This window comes from Protobothrops mucrosquamatus, unplaced genomic scaffold (assembly GCF_001527695.2).
Source record: "Protobothrops mucrosquamatus isolate PMUCROS unplaced genomic scaffold, P.Mucros_1.0 scaffold3313, whole genome shotgun sequence".
In the NCBI taxonomy this organism is placed as follows: Eukaryota; Metazoa; Chordata; class Lepidosauria; order Squamata; family Viperidae; genus Protobothrops; species Protobothrops mucrosquamatus.
In genome coordinates this window covers 186,203-201,352 of record NW_015389303.1, presented here as the reverse complement: position 1 = coordinate 201,352, position 15,150 = coordinate 186,203, and the positions used below count along the sequence as shown (strand labels likewise).

General features: G+C 54.2%; 1 protein-coding gene across 1 annotated transcript in view; it reads right to left on the bottom strand.

The window, feature by feature from the left end:
* Nucleotides 1-5,270: 5,270 nt before the first annotated feature.
* The window catches only part of LOC107297447 (cytochrome P450 26B1), a gene marked incomplete at its 5' end in the record, with an annotated part of 16,981 nt that continues 7,101 nt past the window's right edge, over nucleotides 5,271-15,150 (bottom strand). Inside the window, 4 exons of the mRNA XM_029286317.1 lie at nucleotides 5,271-5,663; nucleotides 8,573-8,854; nucleotides 10,247-10,402; nucleotides 11,115-11,390. Coding sequence (XP_029142150.1) covers nucleotides 5,271-5,663; nucleotides 8,573-8,854; nucleotides 10,247-10,402; nucleotides 11,115-11,390 — 1,107 coding nt within the window. The remainder of the gene's footprint in view (nucleotides 5,664-8,572; nucleotides 8,855-10,246; nucleotides 10,403-11,114; nucleotides 11,391-15,150) is intronic.

Below are 15,150 nucleotides of genomic sequence, written 5' to 3'. Positions count from 1 at the left end.
AAAGGAAAGGAGAAGGAGGAAGAGAAAAGGAGAGAAGGGAAGAGAAGGGAAGGGAAAGGAAAGAGAAGAAGGAGAAAAGGAGAGAAGGAAAGGAAAGGAGAAGGAGAAGGAGAGAAGGGAAGGGAAGGGAAGGGAAGGAAAAGAGAGAAGGAGAAGGAGGAGAAAGGGAGAGAAGGGAAGGGAAGAGAAAGGAAGGGAAAGGAAAGGAAAGAGAAGAAGGAGAAAAGGAGAGAACGGAAGGAAAGGAAAGGAAAGGAAAGGAAAGGAAAGGAGGAGGTGAGAGGAGAGGAAGGGAAGGGAAGGGAAGGGGAAGAGAAGGAAGAAGGGAGAAGGGAGAAGGGAGAAGGGAAGGGCGATCCTCTGGGTCGCCTGGCGCGGGGCAGAGGCGCGCAAGCGAAGCGGGCCCGGAGCACCAGCGCTCCCCCGGGACGCTCTGCGGCTGCTGGGCAGGAACTGCGGGGAGGCGCCGGCAGGTGCGGGTCTCCCCGGCGGGGTCCCGGGCTCTGGGCACGGCCCTTCTCAGCAGCTCTCCGAGGGGACGCCCGCGGGCGCCGGGCTTCTCTTGTCCCCCACCCCGGTCCCTGGGAAAGCCAGGCGGGGCGGGGGTGGGAGAGGCAGGGAGGGAGGGCCAGAGTTGGGGGCTGCGGAGTGACCGGGTCCCGCGAAAGGGCCGCCGAGCACCAGAGCAGCAGCGCCTAGTGGGTAGCGTCGCCCTAAAGACGCCCTAAAGACACCCACCCCTCCTGCTGGAACCCCGAGGGGGGGGCTTTATTTCTGCTCTTCCTGGGCCTTCGGTTCTGCTCCGAGTGGGGAGGAATACAAATCAGAAGAAGTTGTGTCTGGTTGCACCTCAGCAAGTCGGAAGGAAGGAAATCAATCAGAATAACAGAGTTGGAAGGGACCTTGGAGGTCTTCTAGTCCAGCCCCCTGCTGAAGCAGGAGACCCTGTCCAGACAAACGGTTGTTCAGTCTCTTTTTAAAAACCTCCAGAGATGGAGCGCCCACAGTGTCTGGAGGGAGTGGCAACCCCTGAGATATTGGGGGACTGTGATCCCAACACCCCCTGTTCCTTCTTTTCATAAGATACTGTAAGATAAGATAAGATAAGATAAGATAAGATAAGATAAGATAAGATAAGATAAGATAAGATATAAGATAACCTTTATTGTCATTTTTTTACTGTGGGCACAACGGCACACATCAAAAATGAAATTTAGTTGCCCGCTCTCAAAGTGAAACACATACATGACACACACCTAAACATACTATGAACAACATATGCATAGACCCACATCCCTACATATACGTAGCAAATAAATATTAAATATTGTCCATCTTGAAATATAACGGAAGGAGGAAGCTTGAGAGTTCACAAGGTTAATGCTGTACGGAATGAAACTCTGGCTGAATCTGGATGTTCTGCTTCGGATACCACGGAGCCCCCTCCTCCCCCCCAGAAGGGAACAAGGAAAACAGGTCGTGGAGAGGGTGTGTGGTGTCCCAGATAATCTTACGGACCCTGCTCAAGCAGCGCTTCTGTGCTATGCCACCCTCCTTCGTATATTTTTAGCCTCCAGCCCCCTAAACATCTTTGTAAAGTTATACAGCAGGATGTCAAAAACAAACTGCTTTAGTCTTGCTATGGAAGGCAGCAGTTTGATGCATTTTAGAGATCTCTGAGCAACATAGAACCACTGGGCCGGAAGGGGCTCCAGAGGTCCTCTAGTCCAACCCCTGCCCAGGCCACCCAGACCCCTGGCTCTCCAACCTTGTCTGGAGGAACTCGGGCAATGCTCAGGAGATCCCTCCTCCTTTCATTCAGGTTTGGATCTCCCCCTGTAGCCCTCCCACCCACCCACCCAACCCCATCAGAAGGCAAAGTTCCCACCCATAGGATTTGGCAGCCGTTGTTGCCGTTGTCCAATCGCTAAGTTGTGTCTGACTCTTTGCAACCCCATGGATCACAGCACGTCTTCCATTCTCTCCCAGAGTTTGCCCAAATTCATGTCTGGTGCATCAATGGCCCTGTCTGGCCCACTCCTCCTCCTGCACCGCCCCCTTCCCCTTTGGCCTTCCACCTTTCCGAACTCCAGGGTTTTTTTCCAAAGAGTCCTGTCTTCCCATTTGGCGGCCGAAGCAATTGAGCTTCACCTTCAGCATCTGTCCTTCCAAAGGTCAGTCAGGGTGGACTTCCTTTAGGATGGGCAGATGGGATGTCCTTGCAGTCCAAGGGTCCCCTTCAACATGGCGGCAGTACAGATCCAAGAACCAAGGACACAAAGGGGTTAAATTCATTTTTTATTATTATTAAGATGATGGTGGTGGTGGTGGTGGTGGAAATCTATAAAATAGCCACACGGATTATTTTAATTTTTTTTAAAAAAAGATCACACAACACATACCACTTTCTTGCCCCCCCTCCCATCACAGGAGCAGATCCAGCCCGGAAGGCATCCTGGGCCGCGTGAGAACCCCACAGACGGCACCTGGACAGAGACTTTTCCACGTCAAGGGAGAGGCCAGAAAGGGTTAGGGTCAGTCAGGGTGGGCTGACCCCCATATTACAGACACGTCAAAAGCCACAGGACACAAGACAGACACACATTTGCACACAGCACCAAAATATATCCCCACACGACAGGTGCTTATTTATTTCAATATCAAGAACAACACAGCTGATGGGAAGTGGCACGGCATCAATCCTGCACAAGGTTTCGTGCTGTAGGGAATTGCGCAAAAGCGCTTCCCAGGTGACTCCACGCTAACCCCCTTAATTTTTGTGACGGAGAAGATCGCCATAAAAAAATAAAAAATAAAAAGCAAAGCAGTGGGATCATTCATATTTTACTAAATAATACACATTTAAGACAGCCACATTATTATACGAAATATCGATTCTGACTTAATAACAAAAATAATACTTATAGTTTATAAACTCAAGACAAAACAAGCCCACCACTTTTGTTGTATAAAATAATATCGCCCAGAAATCAAAAGAAACACAAGACAAACACATATTCTGAGTCTCGAAAGTGCTTCATTCTGCAAATCCACTGCAGTAACATTTTAATATTTCGATTTTTTTTTTTAGTCAAGTTATATTAGTTAGGAGCAGTCAATCAAACAGGAATTATCCTGGACTAAATAAAATGCACGCATGTATATGGATAGAGATACCGATAAAGGAGAATATTTGTAGCTCAGCGTTGAAATGAGGAATCCTCGGTTGTTTTCTTGCAGACGTTTCATGAGCTAACTAAGCAACATCATCAGTATTAGAGAGGAGTGGGATTTGGGGGGGGAGGAGGAGGAGGAAGAAGATGAAGAGGAAGAGGAAGAGGAAGAGGAGGAAGAGGAAGAGGAGGAAGAGGAAGAGGAGGAAGAGGAAGAGGAGGAAGAGGAAGAGGAGGATTGTGGGGTCCTTGGTGCTCTCTGAGTTTGGTTGTTTTCTTGCAGACGTTTCATGACCCAACTAGGGAACATCATCAGTGCTGAAAGGGAGTGGAGTTTGCAGAAAGGAGGAGGAGGAGGAGGAGGAGGAGGAGGAGGAGGAGGAGGAGGAGGAGGATGACGACGACAACGACAACGACAACGACAACGACTGTGGGGTCCTGGGTGCTCTCTGAACTTGGTTGTTTTCTTGCAGATGTTTCATGACCCAACTAGGGAACATCAGCAGTGCTAGAAGGGGGAGGAGGAGGAGGAGGAGGAGGAGGACCGTGGGGTCCTTGGTGCTCTCTGAACTTGGCTGTTTTCTGGCATTCATTACCCAAACTAGGAAACATCATCAGTGCTAGTAAAGGGTGGGGTTTGCTCACGAGTGCTCCCTTCCAGCACTGATGGTGTTACCCAGTTTGGTAGTGAAACGTCTGCAAGAAAACAACCAAGCTCGGAGACTGGCAAGGACTTACTCAGAGATAGCTAGATATAAAATGCCCTCGTCAAGTATCTTCTGGAGCCACCTGTGGCAAAGGAACCGCTTCCGGCCTTGGGATGGAGAAGACCCCAAGATGGCTCCCAGGTGGCAAGGAAGCCAGAGGCCTGGCTCAGAGGGCACTGGGGGGGGGGGGCAGGGGGGGCTTGCAGGGACACAAGGAAAGCAAGAAAGCAGCAACTGACGGCCTCAAATGAGCTTCTCTGATCATAGTCCAGGCATGGTCTCCTCCGGAAGATGGGGCTGGCTCTGGAACTGGGGGCCACCGAGAAGACCCCCCCCCCCCAAGAGCTTTCTCAGGCTGGGAAGCTCGGGACCCACAGCCTAATTCTCCAGCCTTCCTTTTTCTAACCAGGCTAGAGAAAAACTCGCCTTTGGGCGGCTTCAGAAGGACGAGAAACTACGGCGCCTGGGCAGATTCCAGGGCCCATCTCAAAGCTTCGCCCGGTGACCCCTGGCTGCCTCTTTTGCCCTGCCCAAAAAGTGGGCCATCTTCCTCCTGGGGGGGTTGTTATCCCTATCCTGGCTGCAGGGGGGAGGGGTCCTCCCACCCCAAGCCCCCGTGGCCACTTGGGACAGCAAAGACAGAAAGAGTTCCCGAGTAGTGTGGGATGACCTTGCCGGATTCACTCTGGAAAGTAAGTGTATATACCAGTGGTTCTCAACCTGTGGGTCGGGACCCCATTTGGGGTCGATCGACCATTTCACGGGGGTCGCCAAGCAAGGCTGTCCGCCATTTTTTTTGTCCGCCATTTTTTTTATCCACCATTTTTTTCCCCTTTTCCGGCGGGTGCCTTACCTCCCTTGGGCTGGGCCAGCTGGTGGTCGGCCTGCTCCGTCTCTGCCGCTTGCCAGCTACGCCTCGGCCGGCGCAGGGGGCGGAACCACGCATGCGCGATGCTCCCATGAAGGGAAAGTCCTCGACTTATGACCGGTTGGGTAGTCCTCGACTTACGACCGGTTTAGTCTTCGACTTACGACCGGTTTAGTCCTCGACTTACGACCGGTTGGGGTCGCAGCATTAAAAAGGTTGAGAACCACTGGTATATACACACATACATACGCTGAGTACGGTCAACACAACTCATGTCTCGCGGGTGTCCAAACAAAACCATACAGAAGCCATCTAGGAGAAACGGGCTGCTCACACACACACACACAGACACACACACCAGTAAAACACCCCCGCAGTTTTTGGCATATTCCCTGGAGAAGGCTTTGCCGGATGTGTCCACCAAGGTTGGCCCTTCTCCGTCATCCGGGGTGGGTTGAGCCGTCCTCTCTCCACCCTCCGTTCGGGTCTCTTCAACCTGGCCAGCCCAGAGAAGCCTTGGGCCTACACGGTGGCCCCCAACATGGCCTCTCTCTCTGTCAAGATTTCGTTCTGATTTGAGTCGAGTCCAAAAAATTTGACCTTCAGTCCGTCGACCGGGTGGACCACGGGCACCAGGGTCACCTGGGGGAAAGTCCTGGTGGCCAGTTCAAAACGGCTCGTGCTGGCCAACTCAATGGCGAGCACCTTGAGGAAGAGCTTGGCCAGGTGTTTGCCCAGACAGGTCCGTACCCCTCCGCCGAAGGGCAGGTAGTGGAACCGGCCGTCTTTGTCTTCGCTGCGGTCCCGCCCAAAGCGGTCGGGGTCAAACGCGTCCACGTCTTTGAAGACGGGAGCCGTGTCGTGCGTGTCTCGGATGCTGTACATGATGCTCCATCCTTTGGGGATTTGGAAGCCCTGGAGACAAAGGAGACAGATTGTCAGAGGGACACAGAGAGACGAAGAGACCCTCAAGAGGCACCAGAGGTATTCTACTGTAAGTCTCTTTGGTGTGAACCCAAGTGCTAGAAAAATCGAGATATCCCACTCGCACATACCATCAGACGTTTCATGACCCAACTAGGTAACATCATCAAGGGAGAGGAGAAGGTAGAGGAGGAGGTCGAGGAGGAGGAGGATTGTGGGGTCCTTGGTGCTCTCTGAGCTTGGTGTTCTTTCAGACGTTTCATGACCCAACTAGGTAACCTCATCAGTGCTAGAAAGGAGTCAAGTTTGAGGAGGAGGAGGAGGACTTGGTCCTCTCTGGACTTAGTTGTCTTCTTGCAGACGTTTCATTACCCAACTAGATAACATCATTGGTGCTAGAAGGGAGGAGGGTTTGTGGTGGTGGTGGTGGTGGTGGTGGTGGAGGAGGAGGAGGAGGAGGAGGAGGAGGAGGAAGAAAAGACGGTGGGTTCCTTCATCCTCTCTGAACTTAGTTGTTTTCTTGCAGACATTTCATTACCCAACTAGATAACAACATCAGTGCTGGAAGGGAGTGGTTTTGCTCACTGTATATGTACAAGGTGTTCTGCCTTGTCAAGAAGAAGGCATCCACCCCTCTCTATCTCCCATCTGCTGGCCCCATTCAGAAGGGAACCAAGCCAGCCCTCGATCCTGGAGGAGCTCTGCAGACTGGAACAGCCAAGCCGTGAAATTTGTTCTGCTCCTTGGAAATTCCATCGTGAGTCATCCAGATGTCATCCCAACATCTGGCTCTCACCCTCCTTTCTCTTCTCCAAATCTGGAGCGTTGGCTTCCACAACGGTGCACCTGCAGCCTCCAGATGCGATGCCTCCGAGAACTCAGCCTTTCAGAAGAGCCCACCCCCTAAGCCCACCTCCAAGGTTTGTCTTTGGGGAGGGTCTTCAAGAGGAGAGACCGCCGCCCTTGGGCCCAAAATAAAAAGGGCTCTTCCCACAACAAAGGGAACTCGTAAGAACATCGGTGTCCTGTATGTTTACAGATGGTGTTTAAAAGATCATTTTCGAGCAATTCATCTCCGCTTCCGTTCAGTGGATCATTTTCATTGTTATATAGAGTAGGGGTCTTTAACCTTCATAACTTTAAGACTTGTGGACTTCAACTCCCAGAATTCCTCAGCCAGCACCTCCACCTTGGCCACTTTAAGACTTGTGGACTTCAACTCCCAGAATTCCTCAGCCAGGACCTCAACCTTGGCCACTTTAAGACTTGTGGACTTCAACTCCCAGAATTCCTCAGCCAGCTTGGCTGGCTGAGGAATTCTGGGAGTTGTAGTCCACAAGTCTTAAAGCCGCCAAGTTTGGAGAGCCCTGCTGTAGGAGATGACCAGGCTGAGTGTGGGGGGTCAAACACACCATCAGTCTGGAGTCTCTGCGCCCCCATAAGTGACCTGTCCAGCCCCCCTTGAAGTCCGTTGCGTCTTATTTGGCACCAATTCGCCTTGACCGTTAGCACTTCAGATTCTCGTGTCTACGCAGCATGAAATAAACCCGCAGTGCTTTTGATCCCTATCCTGGTTCCTGACGTCTTGCACCTGACACAGGTGTTGTAACCCACACCGCCACTTTTGTGGGGGGGGGACAGGTTCAATAGTTTGGCCTTCAGACCTTCTGCTGGCTTCTAGAGTTGCCAAAGCTTTGGGTGGGCGGTGGGCCAAAAGAGGGAGCCCTTTAGAAGACAAATCACGCCCGTCTCTCCAAACGCCAAACTCTCCAAGACCCTCACAAATGGGCCAAAATTGTTGGCTGCCAGAGACCCCCTGCTCCTATTATTTCTCGGAAAGAAATCTTTTTCCCCAGAGTATTGGTCCTTTCGCACCCAGTTTCAGCAATACTGAAACAGAGGGATAGAATCAAGATCAGGTGAAGGGTTAATACCACTTTACAAGGCCTTGGTAAGGCCACACTTGGAATACGGCATCCAGTTTTGGTCACCACGATGTAAAAAAGATGCTGAGACTCCAGAAAGAGTGCAGAGAAGAGCAACAAAGATGATCAGGGGACTGGAGGCTAAAACATATAAGGAACGGCTGCTGGAATTGGGTCTGTCTGGTTTAATGAAGAGAAGGACGAGGGGGGACATGATAGCAGTCTTCCAGTATCTCAGGGGCTGCCCCAAAGAAGAGGGAGTCAAGCCATTCTCCAAAGTGCCTGAAGGCAGGACAAGAAGCAACGGATGGAAACTGACCAAGGAGAGAAGCAACCTAGAATTAAGCAGAAATTTCCTGACAGTGAGAACAATTAACCAGTGGAACTCCTTGCCTCCAGAAGTGGTGAATGCTCCAACGCTGGAGGTTTTTAAGAAGAGACTGGACAGCCATTTGTCTGAAATGGTATAGGGTTTCCTGCCTGAGCAGGGGGTTGGACTAGATGACCTCCAAGGTCCCATCCAACTTTATTATTATTATTATTATTATTATTATTATTATTATTACTACTACTACTACTACTATTATTATTATTATTATTACTACTATTACTATTATTATTATTATTATTATTATTATTATTATTATTATTATTATTATTATTATTATTATTATTATTATTATTATTATTATTATTATTATTATTATGCAATTTCAAGGGGCTTTAGGGGGATCGTGGGCTGCCCCCCCTTCCCTACTGGAGACTTTCCCCCCAGTTGATGTAGACCTAGAACAGCGTTTCTCAACCTTCGCCGCTTTAAGAGGGATGGACTTCAACTCCCAGAATTCTTTGCCGGCTGAGGAATTCTGGGAGTTGGAGTACACCCCTGTTGGAGCGGCCACGGTGGAGAAACCCTAGCCTAGGAGCGTCTTCCCCCAAGGGAGGGGGCTTCGGGCAAAAGGTCCCCTTACTCACATCCAGCTCGAAGGTCTGCAGCACCGTCCGGTATCCCCCCGAAATGGGGGTGAAAAGCCGGAGGACCTCCTTGATGACGCAGTCCAGGTAGTGGAGGCTGTGGACGGTCTCCAGCTGAAGCGCCCCCTCGCAGAGGCAGCCGTTGTGCAGGAGGCCCGTGTTCCTCAGCTCTTCGCGAAGCTTCTCCAGCACCACCGGATGCTTCAGCAGCTGCATGATCAGAGAGGTGCTGGCGCTGGCTGTGGTGGCATAGGCGGCGAAGATCAGCTCCAGGGTGCCATCCTAAGGGCAAAGAGAGGCTGCGTCAGCCGGGGCTGACCAGCTGAGCTTCCAAAGGGCAACGTTCACGAGATGCCACCGGCCATCTTTCTTGCAACTTAAGTGGGCCTGGCCGCTGAAGCTACGCTGGTCTGAGCTTCCCTCCGTGATCCTACGGAGGTTACACTGAGATGTTTACAGCTTCATTTTAGCTGGGATTATTTGCGCCCGACAATCCTCCCACCCTCTGTTGCAGGGGTCTTCCAACTTGGCCCTTTCATGACTTGTGGACTTCAACTCCCAGAATTCTTCAGGCAGGCACGCTGGCTGAGGAATTCTGGGAGTTGAAGTCCACTCCTCTTAAAGTCTATATCAGGAGTCTTCAAACCTGGCCCTTTGATGACTTGTGGACTTCAACTCCCAGAATTCCTCAGCCAGGCACGCTGGCTGAGGAATTCTGGGAGTTGAAGTCCACTCCTCTTAAAGTCTATATCAGGGGTCTTCCAAGTTGGCCCTTTGTTTATGTTTATGTTTATTTAGATTTGTATACCGCCCTATCTCCCTTACGGGACTCAGGGCGGTGAACAGGCGATAATAAAAATCACAATAAATATCTATTCTAAAATCAAATTAAATAAATATTTTTTGATGACTTTGATGACTTTTGATGACTTTGATGACTTGTGGACTTCAACTCCCAGAATTCCTCAGCCAGCGTGCCAGGCTGAGGAATTCTGGGAGTTGAAGTCCAGGGGTCTTCAAACTTGGCCCTTTGATGATTTGTGGATTTCAACTTCCAGAATTTCTCAGCCAGGCATGCTGACTGAGGAATTCTGGGAGTTGAAGTCCACTCCTCTTAAAGTCTAATCAGGGGCCTTCAAAGTTGGCCCTTTGATGACTTGTGGACTTCAACTCCCAGAATTCTGGGAGTTGAAGTCCACAAGTCATCAAAGGGCCAACTTTGAAGGCCCCTGCTCTTTCGTTTCCCCACCCTCCATCATTCCAGTATTTGAGGGGCTGCCCCAAAGAAGAGGAGGGGGTCCAACCTGTTCTCCAAAGCGTCAGAAGGCAGGACAAGAAACGAGGGTTGGAAACTAATCCAGGAGAAAAGCAAGCTGGAATTAAGGAGAACCTTCCTAACAGTGAGGACCATTAATCGGTGGAACGGCTTGCCACCAGAAGTTGTGGGTGCTCCATCACTGGAGGTTTTTAAGACAGCCGCCTGTCTGAAATTCTATAGGGTCTCCTGCTTGAGCAGGGGGCTGGACTAGAAGACCTCCAAGGCCCCTACCAGCTCTATTCTGATTGGCTGAGATGCAGCCAGACACAACCTTGAGCGGAAAGGGGGAGTCTAGCACCCCCGGTGGCCACAGACGGAAGTGGCGCCTGCTACCTGTCTGGGTCAGGGGCTCCTACCTTCAGCTCCTGCATGGTGAGCTCCTTCCCGTGTTCTTTTCCGCTCTCTATCAGCAGGTCCAGGGCGTCCAGGTAGTCCTTCCCTTGGGAATTCTGCAGCTTTTCCCGGATGGCTTTTTCTAAGCCTTTCTGCAAAATCTCCCTGGCACGAATCCCCTGCGAAAAGGACGTCCAGGACCACGTCAGTCCCCAGGCAGTCCCCGTCTCCTCCTGCCCCCCCTGCCCTCCAGTTAGGTTGAGACTGGGTGTCCCAGAATCCCCAGCCACATCCGGTGGGGAAAGAGCTAGAAATAGGTCATATGTTTGAACCTTCTCAAACGGGTGTGGGTGGGTGTTTGTGTGTGTGTCCAATCTTGGCCACTTTTAAGACTTCAGCTCCCGGAATTCCCCACCCAACATGTGTTCAACCTTGGCAGTTTGAAGACTTGTGGACTTGGACTCCCAGAATTCTGGGAGTTGAAGTCCATAAGTCTTAAAGCCACCAAGGTTGGGCACCCCCTGCCCTAAAGCATCTAAACCAGGGGTCTCCAACCTTGGCCAACTTGAAGACTTGTGGACTTCAACTCCCAGAATTCCTCAGCCAGCCAAGCTCCACAAGTCCACAAGTCTTCAAGTTGCCAAGGTTGAGGACCTCTGATCTAAACTACAAGAACCAAAATACCCCACCCAATTTCCTCCAACTTGGATCCATCAGAAGATGCTTCAAGGATGCTACCTTCCACCAGGCGTGTGCCCCCTGTCCTGTGGGTTTTTGGGGCAGGGAGAGACTCGCCCTGCCCTCCCTTCTTTTTGACAACACCATGAGATGGTCCACCACCCAGGCACAGCATCTAGGTTTCTGCCCCTCCCTGATGCAGCCGTGACTTACCTTACGGTAGCCACTGAAGGGCAGGTCCACAGGTAAGGAGAAGACATTCTCCACAAATTGCTGGTAGACTTCAAACATCTGGCTGAGGTCCTCATCTGGGATCTGGAATCCCAGAAGGACCCGAATGGCCATGTGGAACGTGAGCTTCTGGGCTTCGTGGTAGACGTTGATGGGCTCAGGGTTCCTGCCCCAGACTCTCAGGGTGTCTTGGATCACCAGCTGAATTTTGGGCAGGTAACTTTCCAGAGCTTCGTGGTTGAATATTTTTGAGAACACCTGAAATGCAGACAGGAGAGAGAGGGGGGATTGGGTTTAAGGAGGAAGAGGTTTCCTGCTCATCGTGGAGAAGCTGTTTGATGGCCCCCAACTCCTACAGGATCACCCCAGCCCATCAAGGCCCAGAGGGGGAAAGCAAGGTGAGAAAAATTAGCCAGTGGAACAACTTGCCTCCAGAAGTTTTGGAGGCTTTTAAGAAGAAATTGGACAACCTTTTGTCTGAAATGGTGGAGGGTCTCCTGCTTGGGAAGGTTGGCATGGAGGACCTCCAGGGTCCCTTCCAACTCTGTTATTCTGTTCTGTTATTCTTTCTATGGTCACATGTATCAGAAGAGGAGGGGAGGAGGAGGAGGAAGAAGAAACGGACTGTGGAATCCTTGGTGCTCTCTGAATTTGGCTGTTTTCTTGCAGACGTTTCATGACCCAACCGGGTAACAGCATCAGTGCTCCAAAGGAATGGGATTGGAGGAGGAGGAGGAAAAAAAGGACTGTGGAATCCTTGGTGCTCTCTGAATTTGGCTCTTTTCTTGCAGACGTTTCATGACCCAACCAGGTAACAGCATCAGTGCTCCAAGGGAATGGGATTTGAGGAGGATTAGCAGGGGGGGAAGAAGAGGGGGAGGAGGAGGAGGAGGGAGGAGGAGGAGGAGGAGGAGGAGGGGAAAAAGGACTGTGGAATCCTTGGTGCTCTCTGAATTTGGCTGTTTTCTTGCAGACCTTGCATGACCCAACTGGGTAACAGCATCAGAATGGTCGTCTGCAAGGAAACCACCAAGCTCAGCGAGCACCAAGGACCCTGACAAAGCTTATGTAGCAGGTTCTAGATCAGGGCACCCAACTGGTCCCCAGGGCCAGTGCCGTCCCTTGCATGCCATCCCTGGATCGACCAGGGCGGGCGAGGGCTGCTTAGGGCCACCAGCTGTCTCTGGGGAGGACCAGCTTGCGCACCGCCTGGGCCTCCATCCCCTGCGAGGGCCCAGGCAACATCTGGCCTCCCGCGTGCACAGCCCCTGCCACCGCAAACGGTCGGGGGGGGGGGGGAGAGGAGGATCCTGGTTCGCAGGGAGGGGCGCCCCGTCCAACTAAGTAGCACCTCCGAGCAGCCGGGCGGGCTGGGGGGGCTGCCGCCTGCCAAGGCGAGCCTCTGGGCTGACGGCCTGCCCTGCCGGCCTCCCTCTCCTCCTCCTCCTCCGAGGGGCCGGGCGGAAAAAAAAAGAGCCTTTGCTTACTTTTGATGAACTTCCACGTGCAGAGCCGGGCCGGAGCCCCCTCCCCCGCCTCTCCCCGGCCTCTCCCCTCCGGCTCCAGCAGCGGGGAGCACGCGCCAAGGTGGAGGTCAGGCGGGGCGCGCCGACTTTGCCGGCATCCGGCTCCCGTCGGGGAAGGGAGGAGGGCTCGGGGTGGGGGGGGGGTCTGAATATAGGAAGGGAGCCCTGCGCTCCTGCGGGGAAGGCAGACCGACCCACCCACCCACCAGCGAGCAGGGGCTCCCGAGGGGAACCTTCCAAGCTGTAAATGTGGGAATTACACAGACGGGGGGGGAGGAGAGGAGACCGGGGGGGGGTGGGAACCTGTGTGCAAACTGCTAGTTTCCTGGACGCCGCCCTGCCTTTCAAGTTCTGTTGAGTCAAATAAGAGGCCCCCCCCCCGGTTCGAATGGCCCCGGCACTAACAAGGGCTGCTTCGCAAGACGGCCGAGCCCCAGAGCCAGGCTCGGGGGTGTCGGGGGGGTCGGGGGCACGGCTGCCCAGGCCGCCTTCGAACAAGCGAGCCAGAGGAGGGGCAGGTCCGACGGAGCAGAGCGGGCGCCCCCCCCCCTCGGGTCTTCGCCTCTGCAGAAAAGCGGCAGGAGCCAAGCTGCCAAGATCGCGGAGGAGGGGTGGGGGTCCTTAGGACGGTGGGCTGACCGATCTGGGCCCGGCCACCGTTCCCCTGCTCCAGAACAGAGTTCGACTTACAACCTTGGAGGGGAGGGGAGGGGAGGGGAGGCAGCCTCTGCCCATGCACAGAGGGCTGCTGTCCCGTCGCCTGCAGGCCGGGGGTCCGAGGGGCGAGGCCTGAGGTCTGCTCCTCGGGAACATCAGCCGCCACGCTCAGCACAGAGGTGGGGAGGGACGGAGGGAGGGTCCGCCAAGGGTCGCCCGGCTTCCTCGGGAGCCAAGCTCCGGGGCGAAGGGGCTGGGGGGGCAGAAAGGGTCGCCCCGAGGAGAGAGCCCCCAGCTCAGGCGCTTCGGCTGCGGCGCGGAGGCCCAGCCGAGGCTGCCCGGACCGCCTCTGGCCCGGGACGGCGGACCGGCAGCTGCGAAGCCCGGACTGGGTTGGACGGGACGGGCCGCCCTCTCGTTCTCAGGCAGACGCCCGGCTGGGTCGGGTCGGGACGGAGCCGAGCGGCGGGCAGGCGGGCTGCTGGGCTCCGAAGCCTCCTGGAAGGGGCGACCCAGGAGGGCCACCAAGCTCCCCGCAAGGCCGGCGGCCCTCCCCGTCTCTCCGCCCGGGCTTCCCCGAAAGGAATCCCGCGGCCGAGCGGCGGCTGACGCCCCCTAGCGAGCCCCCCCTGCGCTCCACGGCTTCCCAGCTGCAGGCAGCGCGCGATCCTCCAAAAACGCGCCGCTCAAGCGCCGCGCTCCGAGAGGGACGGGGCTCCGCTGCCAGAAACGGGGGGGACCCCACCGGCAAGCGTGGGGGGCGGCAGGAGGGGACCCTCTCGCGGGTTCCCTCGACTTAACTCCGACTTAAATCGCCAGGCTGGCCCATTTAAGCTCCGGAACACGGAGAGCTGTCCCGTCCCGGGGGAGAGGTTCGAGGCAGGGGTGCCCCCGTGGAACCCCCCAGTGCCCCCCTCCCAGGCCGCCCTGGGCGTTGGACCCCGGGCTCTCCCACTGCCAGCTTCTTACACTTCAGCGCTTCCTTCCCCTGATGCCAGCCTCTGTAGGGGGAGGAAACAGCCACAGCATCAGCCCCCCCCCCCCTCCACACACACACACACACCCTCAGGGCTGTCCAAGGCACTTCACTCTCCAAGGGGCTAGACCTCACGATCTGAGAGGCCACAAGAAGGGCGAGAAGGTGCCGGATGCCCAAGATTCCCACACAGCACCTCAAGACGCCGGCATTTGCACCCAGGACCATCTCTGAGGCAGACAGCGGGTTGCAGAAAGGGGGTCCCCAGCTGCCTTCCTAATTGCAATTGTTTGCTAATTAAGACCCACAATTCAAACGTTTAAAAAGTAACCGGTGTGTGCGCCTGCACTTTTGGACTCCATTTTAGTACTATGCTAAGAAAATCCTCCTCCCAGCTGGAAGATCCGTGGTGACTTTTCCTAGCTGCTTCTCCGTGTCTCTTCCACACGTGGGACATGGCTGGAGGAATTTGCCTCCTGACTGGGTGGGGAGGGGCTGGAGGGAGGGAGGGAGGGAGGTCTGGGTGCAAAAGAGGAAAATCTGGCAGGGTTGGCCTCTGCCATCCTGGCAGGGAAAGAACGGAGCCACCAGCAAGTCCGGATGGCAGGCCCACCAGTGCCACCTGCAGCCTCTGCCTACTGGGGGCCTCCCTGCCGCCTCCTTCTGCATCTGGCGGCCCAAATGTGGCCCAGCAGGAGCAGCAGTCAAAGAAGGACAGACACACACTGAGAAAGAGGGAGGGAGGGAGGGAGGAGGAGGAGGAGGAGGACTGAGGGGTCCTGGGTGCTCTCTGAATTTCGTGGTTTTCTTGCAGACGTTTCATGACCCAACTAAGTAACATCATGAGTGCTAGTAAGGA